We start from the raw sequence: 17,805 nt of genomic DNA, 5'->3' as shown, positions 1-17,805 counted from the left end.
CCTCTTCAGCTTTGATCACCCCTCACCTCTTCACCTTTTCAAAATATTAAATTCAATAATTGAAACTCTGTATCTATCCCACTCCTTGGCTCTCTTGCAGCAGTCTTCATATTTCTACTATGAGAAAACTCATCGGTCTATTTTTTTTTTTAAGAACACATATATAAAGAATATCACAATCAATCAAACGAGCGTTTTTGTCATGGATAAAGAATATAACATATGCTAAATATTAAAAAAATAGATATAATACAGCCAACACTTTCACACCTTTGTCCTGAACACAGAAGTTGCAATTAATGCCCATAGCTCCTGTATCATGAAGAAAATATGTCACAGTCCCACAGGCTTCATGGTTCCAGCAACAAAGATATATCATTTAATACAAAATACATTATACTCATTATTTACCTGCTTAGCTGTGTGTGATCTTTGTTGAAAGATGGTTCTGTCTGAAGCTCCAGTTCTGCTTTGCACTGTGTATATAATGTCCGAAACACTTCAATCAATACATCCTCTAGGATGGCAGGGCCTAGGGAGAAATAACAGCAGTCACACTCTTGCATTATAGCACTGCCCAACAGTCCACAACTGAAAGCTACTGAAATCATTAGCTAGCTTTGGTCACTGAAACCACAAAATTTCTTCTGGTTCAATCTCATAAGCTACCTGAATGTCACGAAGTTTGATTTGCTTGCACTCCAGAAACACTGAGACAACTGTAGTGCCTAGTAGTACACAAAGCACAGGCAGGGCTCTTTAGCCCCATGTTTAATAGCAGCTGGGTTCAGTCACAGTAGTACAGATCATGTTCAAGCCAACACACCCTTTTTATTAGCTCAGCTCAGCAACGTGCAAAGGGACTTCATGGATTCTTGATCAGAGGTGGCTTTCAGTCAATCACTTTGAAAAAAGTCCCTAAGCTATCTCATGCTGTTACCATATGGACAACACACTTAAATATTTAAATGCAAATACAAGATAAAATATTTTGAGCATCATTCTTTTAACTTGAAGCAGGTTTTTTTCAGCTCAGGATATGGTCTGCAGGGTACTTTTTGAAAGTATTTTTGAAAGTGTGCAACAGGAGCCCATAAAACCAACTACAGCCTGGGCTGCACTGAAAAAGTGTGGCCAGCAGGCCAAGGGAGGTGATTCTGACCTTCTCTTCTGCTCATGTGAAACCCCACCTGAAATAATGCATCCATCTTTTTGATGCCCAGCACAGGGACATGGACCTGCTGGAGCAAGTCCAGAGGAGGGCCACAAAGTGGGCTGGAACATCTCTGCTATGAAGATAGGCTGAGATAATTGGTCTTGTTCAGCCTGGAGAAGAGAGGGCTTCAGAAAGACCCCATTGCAGCCTTTCAGTACTTAGATGGGGCTTATGAAAAGAGAGGGAGAGAGACTTTTTATACAGGCAGATGGTAACAGGACAAGGGGGAACAGTTTTAAACTAAAAGAAGAGAGCTTCAATTGAATTCTAGGGAAAAACACTTTACCCAGAGGGTAATGAGGCACTGGAACAGGCTGCCTAGACAAGCCATGGATTTCCCATCCCTGGTAATGTTCAAGACCAGGTGGGATGGGGCTTTGTAAATCTGGTTTAGTGGGAGGTTTCCCTGCCTGTGGCAGGGGTGTTGGAATTGGATGATGTGTAAGGCCCCTTATACATCATCCTGCAAAACATTCTATGATTCTATAAAATAGCTGCTCCTTTGGATTTGAGCTAAATCTCAATTCTGAAGAAAAAAAACCCAAATTATTTTGAAAATAATTTAAAAAGTAATCCTGCTTGAGATATCATTTACTTTTTTATGTGTTTCCTAGCCTCACTGAGCTGCCTTCAGTAAGAGAAAGCTCATGCAGTTAAGAAAAAATCCTTTCAGTGTATTCCATCTCATTTTGCTGAAAGAATCCTCAAAGCTTTGCTACTTCATGAAATCTTAACATACACTTTGCCTCTGAACATCTAGACTGATCCCCAGAAATCACAAATTACAAGGAAGATGGCAAATTTCTAACAAACATTTCGTTCCTTACAGTTCTTCTGTCCTAACCAATTCTTTTCTTTAATTATTGTATTTTCATGGTTTTATTATCCCACCCTCAAATCTGATAACAGATTTTAAAAAATATTTTTATTTTTTTCAGTCACCTTCAAAACTGTATTTCAAAGAAAAAGGCAAGGTATCCAAGCCTTAATTGTAAATACTTCTGTCCCATATCCTCAGCACTTGTCTGCTAAAGAGGGCATTTAAACACTTTAAACAGGGGAAAGAAAAATTAAAAAAAACCAACAAACAAACCACCATGAAGAAATCCCAACAAATTACCTACAAAACAAAAAAAAAACTTGCTTCCTCTGCATAAGCTCTTCTGAAAAAAATTAACTGTTTTCTTGTTAATATCTATCATCTCTGCATGTATAATAGAAGAAAGAGCAGGTTATTCCCAAAAGCAATAGCTGAGATTTACAATAGTAAAAGTCATTATTTGATGAAAGGAATTAAAAAATCCAATCTGCATTTCTTCACAACACAATGGTTCTCTCTATGACTCTGACTATTTCCTGTGTCGAAAATACAAGAAATAGCATTTACCAAAAGGTAAATCTGATGAATGCAGTAAATTAAATACAAGACACAGATACAGCTTGGAAGATCTAAGAAATCTGGCTAATCTGCCAGTACTAAGCATATAACTTTTTCAATTCGATAAAAAAGAGAGAAAATTTTTCAAAGAAAAATCACATGAAACAAATTAAAAAGAGTAAATGAAAATTACCTAGTTCAGGCTTATCCAGCAAACTGATAAGAATTCGAAAAGGCTTTAAGTCTTGCATTAATGTGCTTTCTTCTCCCTGTCCATTAACTTGTAATATTCCAACCATTGCCTATAAAAAGCAAAAAACATATCAGGAAAACAAAAAGAAAGCTAGAAAGCAATAAAAGCTGCACATAAAGGAAAAATTCTCAGTAGTGGAGATCACAATTTCATCTCACTGCAGCTCAGTCTCCCATGATTAAGTTCTCACAACTTTGCCTTTGAGAACATTTCTGTGGAACAGAACTTGGTAATGTATATTTATTTAAAATCAAAATAAAGTATTGTAAGAAGATAACTCAATATTTCTTAAGAATAAAAGAGAAGACATAAGTATTAATGAACAAACTATTTGAGAAGATAAAGTAGGTAGATATTAAGATAACATCATCTATCCTATGATATATTCACTTATCAGGATGAAAGCTTTCTTGACTAAATAGCAATGTCAACTTTGAAATAAATGGGAAGACTGAGTTTCTATACCAAAGTAAGTTAGGGAATGAGATGGAGAATTAAAAAAATCCCTATGCGATAGATGATCACAGATTTTGCTTAGTTTTCTGCCTGGCTGACTTGACTGTCTGAGCTAGTTTGTTCTACAGTTTCAAACAAAAAGACAAAGAAGGAAATTAAAAAAAAGATAGAAGAAAGAACAGAGCCATGAAAACCAGTTTGGCCTTGCTATCTGCTACAAACCAAGTATTATCAGTAAGTATCTTAAAAGAAAAATCTTCTGTACTTTCATATGCCTTTAAAAGGCCAGAATTTTCAGTACACTGTATCTGTGAATAAGACATGAGTTGACTGGATAAAACAAAATACAGACTGCTAAAGAAGAAGGCAGAAAGGAGCAATGCTTTTAAAGTTTTTAAGAGGCTGCAAAAGGTGTTAGAAGCCATATGTCATTTGTATTATGCAAAGGCAAGGCACTGATTCTAATGTACATACTCTTTTCAGACAAAGGCTTTATTGACACTGATAAAGTTTGAAAGATGGTCAGATTTAAAAAGGCCATAACCATTAACCACGCCTAAATGTTGCTGAAAGCACACCACACTTTTTAATATAAGGTACAGGTGAAACTACAGCTCATTCAGGCCTCTCCTTTACATTTGAATAATTTCTGAATCATCTTCTAAGGAAGGCGGAAGGATGATAAGAGAAGGGTGAGAGTGCCAAGGAGGTCATTGCTACTGGAATACTGGAATTCTGAGGTCTCCGCCTCATCAGTAGAAATGCAGATCTCACCACTTTCAGACAAAACTGGAGGTGCTAGATCTGTGCTGGGTGTCAGCTTTGAACTGGGATGAGCTGCACATTCTTGTGTCAGCTACTACTGTTAGAATTGCCACTTTCATTCCCACACAGCATCACAGCTTTGACTCAGAAAAATCCTGACCTTATCGATTTGCCTTAATGATAAAATGTCTTCCCTACTTCAAGATCAGACTCACAGAAGTTTAAAAGACATCTGTATTTCAATTATTGTGAGAAAAGCAGCACAGTTCTTAGAATCAATGATCTCAGCTCACATAGCAAGGCTTTAAGGGTAAACTAGTTTAACTGCCAATTTTCTCAACTATTCCTGGCTGCCAATGGAGAGCAGAAGATGCTCCCTTTTCCTAGCAAGAAGAAAGACCCTTTTAACACAGATTTGGAGTGCCACCTGATAATTTTTTTTTCCGATTCCCAAGACACAGAGGAGTTTCCATATCTACAAAAGAGAATTCTCCAATTCAGTTTCATGAAATAACAGGCTCCAGTGTGCTGGGTTCATTATCAAATAACATCCACATATGCTTCATTCATTGTGGAAAAGGAGAGGTAGAAATCTAATATTTTTCCTGTTCATTCTGCTACTTTAGAGAAACACTTCATTTTTCCACGGAGAAAGTTTTAAAAGAATAGGACACAAATATCACAAAAAGACAAGATTACATTGTCACATTGCATTGGCAAGTCAAAGGATAAAGTTACAGCAACTTTGATCAGGATCTGTTTATAAAAATATGTGCCCCAATAAAACACTCTATAGCTACCTGGACTAACATCTCCTTAGAGAAGGTGTTGAAATAATAAGTGGCATGCTCCTCAGGATTGCTGTGCCTTGTACTTCTGGGTCCTACAAGGGCACCATTGTTATCAAAACCTTCAAGCAAACAAAAGACAAAGCAGATAAATATTTTTAGTTTAACAGAATATATTGCCAATGTCTTTAAACTAGAAATTAACACAGTAACACTGATAACTTACCAATATGAAGTCCAAGTCATGTTGGCAAGAAAAAGATGATTTTATAGAGTTTAATATGGGAAACTAAGTTCTACTTTCACACAAGCACTTTGTATACAAACCAAAAAAATTCAGTTTTATGCAATATTATCAACCAATTACTTCTTGTATAAAAGAAAAATGTTCACAAATGCTGCAAAACCCACAATCCTTAAAAAATGCAAGCTGTCACATAAAAATATTTCAACATTAATGGGAACACAAAATTCAGTGTTTTAAATATATAGAGATGATCATCAAAACACACTGACATGACTAAGGCACTTAGAATATCAGTCACACTAACAAAAATAAATCTAAAATTCAAAATTACATAAAAAACATGGACCTTTGTATTTTAAGTTTCTTTTCCCAGTAAGTTTTTAATTGCACAAAATAATAGGCTTAAGGAAGAGAAAAAAAAGTCAATTTGTTAACAATGATTATAATAACCTGATTTAAGGAGATATATGAAATTTCTATTCATAGTGAATGTTAATAGGTCACCTCTAGCTGTAAAACAACAGGAAGGAATAACAAACACCAGAATTAAATAATGTCATACAGAACAACCAAATTCAGAGTCTTTCAACATAACTGATCTCCATCTGCAATGTCTTACATTAGGAATAGGATATCATGATAATAGAAAAGCAGCACGACATTCAAAGAAAAATAATGCCAAAATCCTATATTGTCAGAAAGTTTGTCCCAGTATGTAACAAACAGAGGAAGTAGCTGTTCACAACACAGGACCTGGAAGTCACTGTAAAAATATTCTCTGAAGCTGTATGACTTTCAGTGGACTCTGTGTTCATGAAATAGCTGTAAAAAAAAGTTCCACAACTAAAAAAAAAGCAGCATGATATTTCAAATACACAAAATACCTTTTTCAATAATAGCAAAAGACATATCTAATCCATCAAATTTAGATGAAACATGAGTGCACTGTTTCCTCTTGAAACTATTTCTTCCCCAAATGTGAAAATGCAGGTATGAAGCATAACATTGCAATTCATGGTCTTTCTTTAAAAGATTAATCCTTTGCAAGTCAGTGTCTTGAGGAATGATTAACCAAAGAAGCCAGGAATTTCATATATTTAACTTCTAAACCCCCGCAGCTCCTACAGCAACACAACCAACCCCCTCATGCAAAACCACTTGCTGATTTCTTCCGTCCCTTCACAATTTTAGCTCTCTCTCAAGACCCTTTGCTACTCACATCCTTTCTCCCCAGTCGCCCACAGGCTACCTGCCTCTGACCTCTTAACTATCAACTGGGAAAGGTGCGAGAGCTGCTGGGAAGGGTTCTGGGCAGCCTGAGAAGCACATACATGCTTACTGGTGAGCTGAGAAATCAAACAAAGCAGGTAACAGCAGACTGCAAAACACATCAAGTAGAGAAGCCACTTCATGTCTCTCCATTCAGTCTCCAATTCCGGGGACACACATAGGAACTTCCATGATTTTGACTTCTTTCAAAATGTGTTCAAAGAGAAACTGGTCAGATTCATGTGACCACAGGCTTCATTTCCTTAAAATAACAAGGCTGAATAAGAGCAATTTTTTCAAAAAATTTTATAATTTCTGGTCTTCTAACTATTCCCTGAATAGTTGAGAGTCTTCTGATAGCTATAATTCTGTGCTACCCTCTTCTTATTACAAGTTGATTTCATATAAAAATTTAAATTTGTACTGTATTGATTTGATGTCCTTTGGTAGAACTGTATTCCCAATCGCCCAACTTTCACTCCAGAAGGGTGTTGGAAAGTGACTCGTGATCTGTTAATTCAATCACACAAGGATCTAATTAAGTTTAAAGTTTGCACACTCAAATTGTAACATCAATAGTCTTCAGCATTCTTTTCTTCTCATATCTTCTATACTGTTGTGCTCTAACATTTACAGTCTATAATGCCTATTCTCTGTTTTCTCCATTATATCTTTTTTAGAGAAAAAAGTTTCAGAGTGCCTATTTCCATGAGCCTACTACACCAGGCTCTGCCCGTGAATGTGGCCCATAATTGATACTAGAGGAAAATGCACCAACAATTTATATGACAGGAATAAGTTCCAGGACGACATTCTTCATCTTCTATGTCCATGGAGAGAGAAAATGCCTTTCTTTCTTACAAAAGAAATTGAGTATTTAATTTTTCCAAGATTCCTTCTACATAGTAGTGCAAACACTGGTAAGGAAAACACAATTCTTCCTCCACCTTTAGTGACCCATGGAATGAAATACAAACCTACCTAGAAGCCATGCATAAAGCCTTCGGTTGAGTGACATATCCCTGCGCAGCACTACATGAAGGGCTGCTGACAAAATTCTGATCATGTCTGGACGTGTTGCCTGAAGAAGTTAGAAACATGTTAGAAAGTAGTAAGAAGTTATGAAAAGTAATGCTCTTCCTATGCTAGCAGCTTAATGTTCATTGAAACATAGCTAGTTTCATGTTTTGACATTTCTGAATTCAGCATAGTACAAGAAAACAATTTTGCTTTTAGGAAACCAAAAAATGATTATTGTTTGGAACAGATTATATATAATAACACACATCCTTTAAGGATAGCAAAAGTAATAGATTTGACTAACAGCTACTTTTTGTTACAAGGCATTTCATTTTACTATGGAGCAAAAGCTTTGGAATAAAATCCAATTAAAATCCAGTTTAAAAAAAAATTAAAATACCTTTTCAGTTTCTTACTTTAAATGCTTGTGTAAGTCTTTATATTGAAAAAATGCTGTATTGATAATTTTAACATTTCAGTGCCTAAACAGAGGAACTCCAAATACACCTATAGTAACTGATAAATGTGAATGAAGCACTTCCACAAGCAAGAACACAGTTCTTTTTTACATAAAAGTGCAGGTTTTCTCCAATTCCTAACATGATGAGAACCAATCTTGTGTAAGTTTTCCTCCAGGAGTTAAATAATTCATGGATCATTTAAAAACAGGAAGTAGCTAACAATAAATGCAGTCCAAAAAAGAAAATCATCCAGAAGTTGTAGGGTCTACTGTCTCCCACTACTGTTAGTCCTAACCACTCACCCAAAACCAAAAACCATTTTCAATTCTCTAGTGTTCTGAATCTGTTGTGCTAAGAGGATTAACTTCTGCTGATTTTGAGCACTGGGAATTGGAAACTTGCAAATGAACAAATGAATGAATTGGCTTCCTCATCAAATTGGAGCAATTTAAAAGCTTCTGCATAGACTAAACGTCATAATTTGAGCTTACATACACAGAAATTAACTTCAAAGTTAACACATCAAGTTAAAAAGCAGAAAATCAGAGATCATGACATGAGAGTAGCCAAACCTATCAGAGAAACTCTTACATGTGACTCTTGTTGGAGCTTGGAGAAAATCATTAACAAAAACCAGCCAAATAGTTCTACTGACTCAAGAAGTGAAGTACATTTAGGAATTTGTCAATCTATCTCTCATGTTAATAACCTACCTGGCTCATGTGGAAAGGAAAACAAAAAAGGATAAGGTCCAATGTGCTCCTCTGTACCAAAACACTGGTATCTTGCACTGAAGTGCTTACAGCTTCCACCTGAAGTAATGGCAGACCCCCCCCCCCAAAATAGTTATTTATTATTTTAATAAGGTAGATATAAGACAGCACTCAAAAATAAGAATAGTTATTTATAAATAATGATAAGCACAAAAAGTTATTTTAAATTCTGAATAACGAAACAAGATAAAACAGGAAAATAAAAGTTTCACCACTGAAGAAACATAGAATCAACAGATTCCCTAAACTATAAAACAGCTTTTGCTTTTTTATATTACCAATATCTTAGGTTTAAAAGACAAAATTATTCTCTACTTCTCAAAAAAAACAAAACCAAAAATTGCAACAAAACTCAATCACGTTTAGCTGAAGCATGTAATTAATGCATTTTCACACAAAACCTAAGCAATTCTGAAATGTTAATTCAGCTTTGAAACACTATCATGCACCAAAACATCAGTTTAACTGGAGCTATAATAAACATGCATTTTTATCTCTTCAAAGGCTTCTCTTCAAAGATAGAGAATACATCTCAATCCCCTCAAAATGCATTATATAATAAGTAAGTAACTTCAGCGTTGTTACTTATTGTAAATTCACTGTTCCATTAAAACATTACCATTAATTCAATGTCACTGCCAATTATGTAGAGTTGATCCTCCATGGAAAGCTTCCTGTTCAGATGGGAGAGGACGTAAGTGATGCCAGGCAAGCGAACTGCAGGGCTGGTGAGGAGGCTCCCCCAGAGAGCACTGTAGAATGCTGACTGATCCACAGCTGAAGCAACTTTCTCCAGCAGTGTGTTTGTTCTGCAGTAAAACCAAGTTATCTGAATGTATAACATTCATGTATAACATGATATCATGTATAACAGCTCTTGACCCTACCCCCAGTTTTAATAAGTATTAAAATTAATTGCTACAGGAAGGTAAAAACTTCCTTTTGAGAGGCCAAAAGAGGCCTAGCTATACACTGAACCTTATAATGCAGCCTGAACAGAGCAATCTAGCCAGCAAGCCTGTGGGCCAATCTGGCTTGCAAATGCTTTTGGCCTGCCCACAGCTTCTCTGTATGTATTCCTTATGTACTCCTTATGTTCAAAGAGCCAAATTACTCCTCATCTGCTACTTAAAGCCAAGTGTTGCTACAGACAGAGGTTTCAGACAGACAGCAGGAAAGCATAGCTACTGAAGAAAAGAATCAAAGCAGATGGCTTTTGCCCTCTCATTCCATGCACTGAATCCTTATGGTAATAACAGGGCATAAAAATACCCCAATTCTTTGAGCACAAGCAATCCCTTCTCCTGTCCTCATTTCCTCCACCTCATGTGGCAGCGCCTCTACACCCTATGGCAGGCCCCAGGAGGCAAGCTGGATAGACCTTGCTCCCTGCTGTAGGGATGCCAACTACACTGTGTGTCTGCCTACACAGAAATAGAAAAAGACAGTGTTGAATTGCTCTTCACATATAAGTTGTGAAAACTCAAGTTTCTGAAGTTGGAAATATCAAGAATATGTAAGCATGTGAACAATTCCAAGAATTCTAAGTGTTGGAGTGTAATTTCACCCTTTAATATGTTAAGGTGCTATCTCAGCAGCCCAGATGTTGCAGTTACGTATGTCAACCCGTAACAAGAGTCATAGAATTGTTTAAGTTGGAAAAGACCTTCAGGATCATTAAGTCCAACCCAGCACTGCAAAATCAACCATTAAACCATGTCCCAAACTGCCACATCTACATGACTTTTATATACCTCCAGGTATGGTGACTCCACTACTTGCCCAGGCAGCCTGTTCCAATGCTTGACAACCTTTTAGGTGAAGTAATTTTCCCTAATATCCAACCTAAGTCTCTCCTGGAACAACCTGAAGCCATTTTCTCTTGTTCTATTGCTTGCTACCTGGGAGAAGAGACTGTCATATAACACTAAGTCTGCTTAATGCTGATTCCCTTTCCATAACTACTAGCAGGAACAACTAACAGTTAATTTGCCCTAATTAATGCTAAGAACCTCCTACCATATCATTCTGTTGCAATTAATAAGACAGCATCAAATTAAAAAGCAAACACCTTGAAAACAATAAAATCTATATACAAGTAGAGAGTGAAAAGTTACAGCAACCCCCCCCACATCAAGCTTATCACCTGATTAACATAAGTATCCTTACCTTTCATAATACTCTGATCCCTCCTCTAACCCAGGCAGAATCCCAGTTAACAGTCCTTGCAGTCCTGGTTTCAATGTTTTCCCCAAAGGGAGGTAATAAATCTCATACAGACTCAATAATGTTGGCTTCACAGACATCGCAGCATTGGCAAGGAGCGGAAATAGCCCAGAACTGTGAAAAATAAATTTTAACTTTTTTAAAGAAGCTTTTCATGTGACAATTTTATTTCTCTCTAAAGACTGCTACAGGCACATCCAGTGTAGTTATTATAAGCATCAGATTTTTATCTTAGAATTGTGCATAGGCATAGACCACCACACAGTATAACTGCCTTTGGATGGCCAGCTCGGTATCCCAAAGATAATAATATGAGCTTGATTCCTATTGTGATAACAAGCACTGAAGACCCAGAGATGACTGTCTTTCACCAATAAAACAAATTTGATAAACAAGAAGCATCTCTGCATGACAAAGTGTTGATTTTGCCCACATTGAACCACATCACAATGAAAATTGTATTTGTAAAAACACACTTTCTTTTCATTTAATACAAAATAAAACAAGACTGGATAAGAATAATTTAAAATTTAAGATATTTATACTGTTAAGTGGCATCAAAATATATATTTACTTCAGAAATTGAGTCTGAAAACAGATTCTAAAATTAACAATAAACCCTATTTAAAATGCTGTTCAAAACACAGCCTGTAAAGGACTGAAAACACTGGAAGTATGTTCTGAATTTACTTGAATGCAAGTGTAAGTTCATCTCCTACTGAGAAGATACTAAAATAATATTTGCTATTGCTATTAAATATCATTAATTATTACAAACTGTACCAATAATCAAATGCATGTGAACACAACTTCAATTTTCAAAATCTTTCAGGACTCAGGTTAGAAGACCCTGACATATCAAGAAAATCAAAGAACAGTAAAAAAGGTAATTTTAAGGAAAGGGTCTTAAAATGTACACCTACAAATCTACTATTAAAAGAAATATCTATATAGATAGAATGCTGTCCATGATAGAGGAAAAACCCTACAAAACTTATTCCAAATTATAAAACTTATGGTAAAAATTATTTTTGCCTTTATCTGTCTAGAAGAACTTGTCTTTCACCATTGTCAATTGGCTTCTTTTTCTATAGAAAATGTCTTTTTATTCAATAAGCAGCCCACTAACCCACAGCCACTCTTTGTAAGGCTATTACTCACACTTCAAGATTTGATGTTCAGACACTGGCATTCTGCTTTCATGACAAATACTGGAACCTTTGATAATGCCTTAATGTGAATGTCTGTCTTTGCCCTAGCAGCAGTAACAATAGCTTTTAGTTAGATTATACAAGGTAGCATTTTCCATTACCCTAGAACTTGCTGTTAATGAGATCTTGCAGCTACTGAATCACTGTACAAGCAAAAAACATGAGCTATGAGTTCACAGTGTCTTTTAAAACATGTGGAAACAGAGAACCTAAACACTCCCCCCCACCCCCAATGTAATTATACATAAACATCATGACAATGCAAGAAAGAAGAGCTGATGTTAAGGCATACAATTTCTTACCAAGCATTAGTGCACACCTTTTCTACCTAAACAGAATTCTATTTTATCCCCTTATTTCTCAAAGCAATGAAATTTTAATCTCTAGGGATGGGTCAAGATTAAGAACCATATGTGACAGTGTGCACACACCCTCAATTATATAAGTAACTTAATTTCTTGCCCATCTCACCCAATCAAAAATGTACACCTCGTAATAGAGGTTTAGGAACCAGTATAAGCTGACTAAACCTAACTTTTCAAGGTTATCCTTCCTTTTCATTACCATCAGTTCCAGAGACTGAGAAAAAGTTTGTACTTGCCCCTTATGCTAACAAAACAAAATCTTTCTGCTGTTAATTTGATGATATAGTCTCTTGTAACAAACTATACTCAAATTCTTTTCCAACAATACTTAAAATTGGAAAATGTAATGTTAATATGAGGTGTTAACATTTCAATTACTATATATACTGTAAATACAGGAAGAAAACTTTATTTGAATGAAAAAATAATAAATTCTAGGTTTTCTTGCCCTAAAAACAGTTCCTAACAAGAATTTAGGTGATCCATTTATCTTCCATTATACAATATTCAGAAGAAAACTACCAGACAACTACCAATAACATGAGGGAAAGAAATTGGTTCTTGATTGATTCTTGCTATATAACAAAGTAATACCACGAATATAAAATGCAGGAAAACAAAAGGACTGCACATTTGGAAGAGAATTGCTTTAAATATTGTACCTGTACAGGAACAGATCTTTGGCCAAGCGTTTGGGTCCAATGATTTTAAAGATGATTTCATATGTTTCAAGTGCCTTCCGATGAACCCCACCCGGCAGAGCTGGATGCAGACATTGCGCCAAGCGCTTGCCTATCGTCAGCTTTTTAGGTACTACTTGGTACTTGGCATTGTTCTGTAGCACCTGGTAAATCAGCACATAAAGAAAAACAGCACAAAAGAAGTTAAACATCAAATGCACATTTTATAAAGGAGTTCCTGGACATGTTCAGTAAGTCACCACACAAACATAGGTTTCAAGTAAAAAAACCCAAGGCTATTAAAATCTATCATGGAGCTTTTTCTTTGCCATCCCTTTCACTTGTGCACTCATGAAAGGGTGAAATGGACAAGGTATTTAAAACTTCACTTGTAATGGGGCTTCTTGCCTACAGCTTGTCCATTTGTCATTTACTCATCCATTTAAGGACAAAAATTGGTATTGCCATTTGATAAAATCCATTATCACTAGTTCAAAGAGGACTATTAAACTGTGGGTCATGAATCTGGGATAGCTCTAAGAGAATGCCATAGAGTGAGATCACATACAAAATGTTACCACTGTCTGAAAATACATAATCACTTCAGGACTGGAAAACAAAGTTGCTTTTACATATTTGGGTTGTTTTTTTCTCCATATCATAGCCTTCACATTTTGCACAAACAAGCAGCAAGAACTGCTACAATCAAAAAAAAAAAAGAAACAAGAGTTTATACAAAATAAGGATGCCACTTGCAACTATAGCATCATTTTCCTGGGTGGGGCAGCTTAGAAACACATACAACTGACTAAAATAAGATTTTTATGGATATCAGGACCTGTATTCATTTGTAAACTGCTATTAAAGATTACAATGATATAGCCCATTAAACTTTACTGTTAAAATTAATCAGAACAAGAACATTCTTGAATTCATGAAATTCATGAATGATTTGAGCCTCATTTTAGAACTCATGCTTCAAAAAAATACTGCTGATATTTATAACACTTACTATTTTTTACATTATTTCTGTAACACTGAATGATATTAGAAGTAAATGTTACTAATAAGAGAGATGTTTTACTTTAGATGTTTACTAGAAATGCAAATAACTTCTCCCTTTATTTACAACTACAAAGGGTTAAACTCTAGGTCTTAGAAAGGTGTTTGGTTGATTTGTTTGCTCCTTGCACACACCCAACATTTGGCTCAGACTGTTGAAATATTTGCTAGAGTATTAGAGGGATGGAAGCTTGCACTTCTGTACTGTTAAAACAGTACCTTTTGCAATTCCTGAATCTTTTTAAGAGCACTTTCCAGGCATACCTTGTTTAGCTTCCCAAGTGCTGATATTAAATCTGCCCATTCACTGGAATATTCGAAGTTCTTCAGTGCTTTGTCAACAGCTGCTACATAGTTTCTGTACTTGGAATCAGTCAGTAGCTCCAGCTCCTCCGTGTTCATCCTCCCACGGTGTCCCCACTAGAGACCAGCTTGCAATTCATGTACAGACATTACCTATTCAAAATACAAAAGAAAAAAAGCCCTGAAACCATCGTTCCCAAAACATATTGTTAAAATATGTATAAAAAGCACTACATTTTCCTTAAAGACATTAAAAAAAAATCAGAAATCAGGTTACAACAAACCATAAACAAAAGCTAACACAATGCAAACAAGTATTAACAAGTATTTAACACACAGTCCATCATTAAGTCCTATTAAAAATCCCAAACAAATAATACAAAAATCCCTAGAAATTTAATGCATTGTTCTAAACAATGCAACAAAGTGATTTTTCATTTTCTTTTTTACTTCCTCTGGGTCCACCACCAGAAACCCCTACCTTTCAACAAACCAGTATTTCTGCAAACAGAGGACAGCAATCTTTCTGAATCACTTCCAAGCAGAAGACAAAACTGAAGTATACATACAATACAATAGTTACACACTATTCAAGAGGACTGCTGTGCATCAACACTTCCTTTTACAAGACTTGCTATTCTAATCCAGTGATGCAACTCTACTTTGTTTTTACATTATTGTCATCCAGGCACAACAAAAGTACACGTTTACCAGTTTTGTACTCATAGGTTTTTGCAATTTGCTCAATATATTTTCATGGTGTGGTAGTCTACACCAAGTAATTAACATATTCTAGTTCCAGAAACACCACCAGTACTTTCATATGTCATAGACTGCTTTTTTTTTTTAATAACAGGGGTTCAATAACCTTTTAAAATAAATGGGTTTTGAAGGTTACATTCACCCCAAGCAAATACAACATCTGTGAAAAAGGAAGATTTGGTGCCCCTTTTAATGGGGGTATTATTGGGGGAAATCTTTTGGGATCTCTTTTGTACTTGGCTTCAGAAGAAATTTCACATTCAACAGATGCTGTTCTCTCCTGTCTCGATTAAAGAGAAATGGGGACAAAATCATGTGCAGAAGTGCAGGCTGAAAAAAAAGCAAACAAAACATGGAACAGGTATAAAGAAGTAGTATTCATCAGACTGTCTTCCAGGTATGATAAGGAAAGTTGCAAGAACAGAGAAAAACAAGAAAGTGGCAGACAAAATAAAAAGATCTGGATGGAAGGAGTGAATAAAAAGGCCAAAATTTACAAGGTTTCTGTACTCTTGATTCTGATGGCGGAATAATAATGACAGACTGTCTCCAAGACAGAACAGAAATGTAAACCATTATTAAAAACACATATTCTGAGTGTCAAATTGATAGATTTCACAATATCTCACTTGCATAAACCACTTAGATACCACTTTTAATTTAAAAAAACCAAACTTTTCATGTGGTTTCATTTCATAATAACCATTTTTGGATTAAATCCCAAAAAAGATCAGGTTTGTTCTGGAAAGCTTGTAAAATGCCAACAGATTTCTCAAAGAGACAGTTGCACAACCGCCAAAGTCTGATCTCCAAAAGTGAAATACAGTATTAACACCGAAAAAAGAAGAACCAACATATAAAAGCAGCACAATTCCAATTTTTCAAGGCACATTAGATGGAGAAAGTACTTGACACAGTAAATAATTCTTTTTGAGTGCAGAATGCGTCAGAATCCTTTTTATTCAGCTAAAGCATAAATACAACCACTTATGGCTAAGTGGAAGATAGGGCTCTGCCTTCCTCAAGTTGAGGAAGTCCTTGAAGGACCTGAGAGCTGAGAGTGGGTTGATAAAGGATTATCAAACCTTAAACAAACTAGGTAGAGCACAGGGTTAAACAGCTTCCTTTCAGACTTATAAACTAGTCAGAGCAATCCCTTGATTTTAAAAACAAAATACATTAATATCTTTGACTGAATAACTATGCTTTAAGACACACCTACTGCACACTGGCTGCGCAAATTTCATCATTACGAAGTTTTGTATAGAGAAGAAAAAACTCTTTTCTTACTACTCTACAGTTATGGTCTCATTTTTCTATCTTAAAAAAGTTGGGTGTTTTTAAAAAGAACTTATGCAAAGAATTTCTTGCATACTTTTCCCCACAATGAAATCTCAGTTTTTGACAAATCATGAGTAGCCATACTAAGTGAGGCACCCAGAGAGGATACTATGTAAATGTTATGTATTATTTTTATAAACTTTGGACTACTTCTATTCTACAATTATTAAAATTACAGGAATGCCCATTGTTATTAGTTCTCATACATAAAAATAAACTTGTTTACTATGGTTTTCTTTTTGTTTAGTCTGAAGATATTTCACAATGTAGTTTTTAATCTTTTCATGTTTCTATAATATATTGTTATCAATACTTTCCTGCTCTCTTCATCTATATTAAAAATGCAGATTTAAAAACATTTGATTTTACAGTTGGTATTTCAATACAATGTAAAATTTGGTAGTGTCTATTTCCTTATAAGTAACACACCCTTATTCTTCCATAGTTTACTACTTTGAAAAAATGAGATAAATAATAAAATTTGATAGATTAAAAAAAAAATAAATTGAAAAATAGGATTTTCTGCTACACCACTTCACAGCCCATGGAACAAAGCATTTATCTTGTCATTAAAAAACCACCATTTGGCATGAGGGCCAACTTTCCTTGGACTGTTCTTTATTTGTTTTTCTTTTTAAACAAAAGTATGAAAAGCACCATCTTTTGGGTTTTTTTTTCCCCCCTTTTTGTATACCAGATGAGATGAGCCAAGCTTCTCAGATTGAAGGTTAAGCCGTTCTCATGAGTCTGGCATAGGCAATCACTGACCTGTTAGATGGCCACGGCTTTTTAAATGGATGTCAAAAAGTAAGTATGCTTTCTGCCCCAGCAGAAAGCTTATTATCAATGAGGAAGAAACTACCTAAGATGTATGATACACTTTCAAATAATTTCATAAAATTATATTTAAATCATAAGTGATTGCAGAAGTAGGTCCTGACACCTACTACTTTCTACTTTACCTTCTAGCAGGGATTAAAATGCAGATACCACACAGTTCTGGGTATACCTGGATGCCTGTGAAGCCTTTGCATGCGACTGTGACAAGGAAAGCAGGTGTCTGGGGCTGTGGATCTTCTTTTGCTCAGGGCTGTGCATAGTGTATTCCCAGAGCAGCCTTTGGTTCCCTTCACCAATGAGCTGGCATTGGTTTTGCTCCAAGTCATCTTAAAACAATGCTGCTTCAGTTGTGTTTCCACAGCAGGTGCTCATTCTTCATAACTTTTCTA

General features: G+C 35.6%; 1 protein-coding gene across 26 annotated transcripts in view; it reads right to left on the bottom strand.

Annotated features, from left to right (window-relative positions):
• Positions 1 to 17,805, bottom strand: part of DOP1A (DOP1 leucine zipper like protein A) — a 59,901-nt gene that overhangs the window by 34,176 nt on the left and 7,920 nt on the right. For 15 of the 26 annotated variants that reach the window (XM_023922313.2, XM_086876401.1, XM_086876395.1 and 12 more), the window contains exons 2-10: positions 14,435 to 14,626; positions 13,091 to 13,272; positions 10,796 to 10,966; positions 9,246 to 9,435; positions 8,567 to 8,665; positions 7,354 to 7,453; positions 4,869 to 4,978; positions 2,788 to 2,896; positions 412 to 532 (exon numbers count right to left, since the gene is read on the bottom strand). In XM_023922313.2, coding sequence (XP_023778081.2) covers positions 412 to 532; positions 2,788 to 2,896; positions 4,869 to 4,978; positions 7,354 to 7,453; positions 8,567 to 8,665; positions 9,246 to 9,435; positions 10,796 to 10,966; positions 13,091 to 13,272; positions 14,435 to 14,572 — 1,220 coding nt within the window. In that variant the 5' untranslated portion in view covers positions 14,573 to 14,626. Of the gene's footprint in view, positions 1 to 411; positions 533 to 2,787; positions 2,897 to 4,868; positions 4,979 to 7,353; positions 7,454 to 8,566; positions 8,666 to 9,245; positions 9,436 to 10,795; positions 10,967 to 12,013; positions 12,108 to 13,090; positions 13,273 to 14,434; positions 14,627 to 17,805 lie in introns of all 26 variants that reach the window. The other 11 variants (XM_086876403.1, XM_086876407.1, XM_086876405.1 and 8 more) reach the window with 2 other exon arrangements.

The sequence above is a fragment of the Cyanistes caeruleus genome, chromosome 2, assembly GCF_971803275.1.
Source record: "Cyanistes caeruleus chromosome 2, bCyaCae1.hap1.1, whole genome shotgun sequence".
In the NCBI taxonomy this organism is placed as follows: domain Eukaryota; kingdom Metazoa; phylum Chordata; class Aves; order Passeriformes; family Paridae; genus Cyanistes; species Cyanistes caeruleus.
The sequence above is the reverse complement of the archived record's forward strand: the minus strand, read 5'-3'. Positions and strand labels throughout refer to the sequence as shown.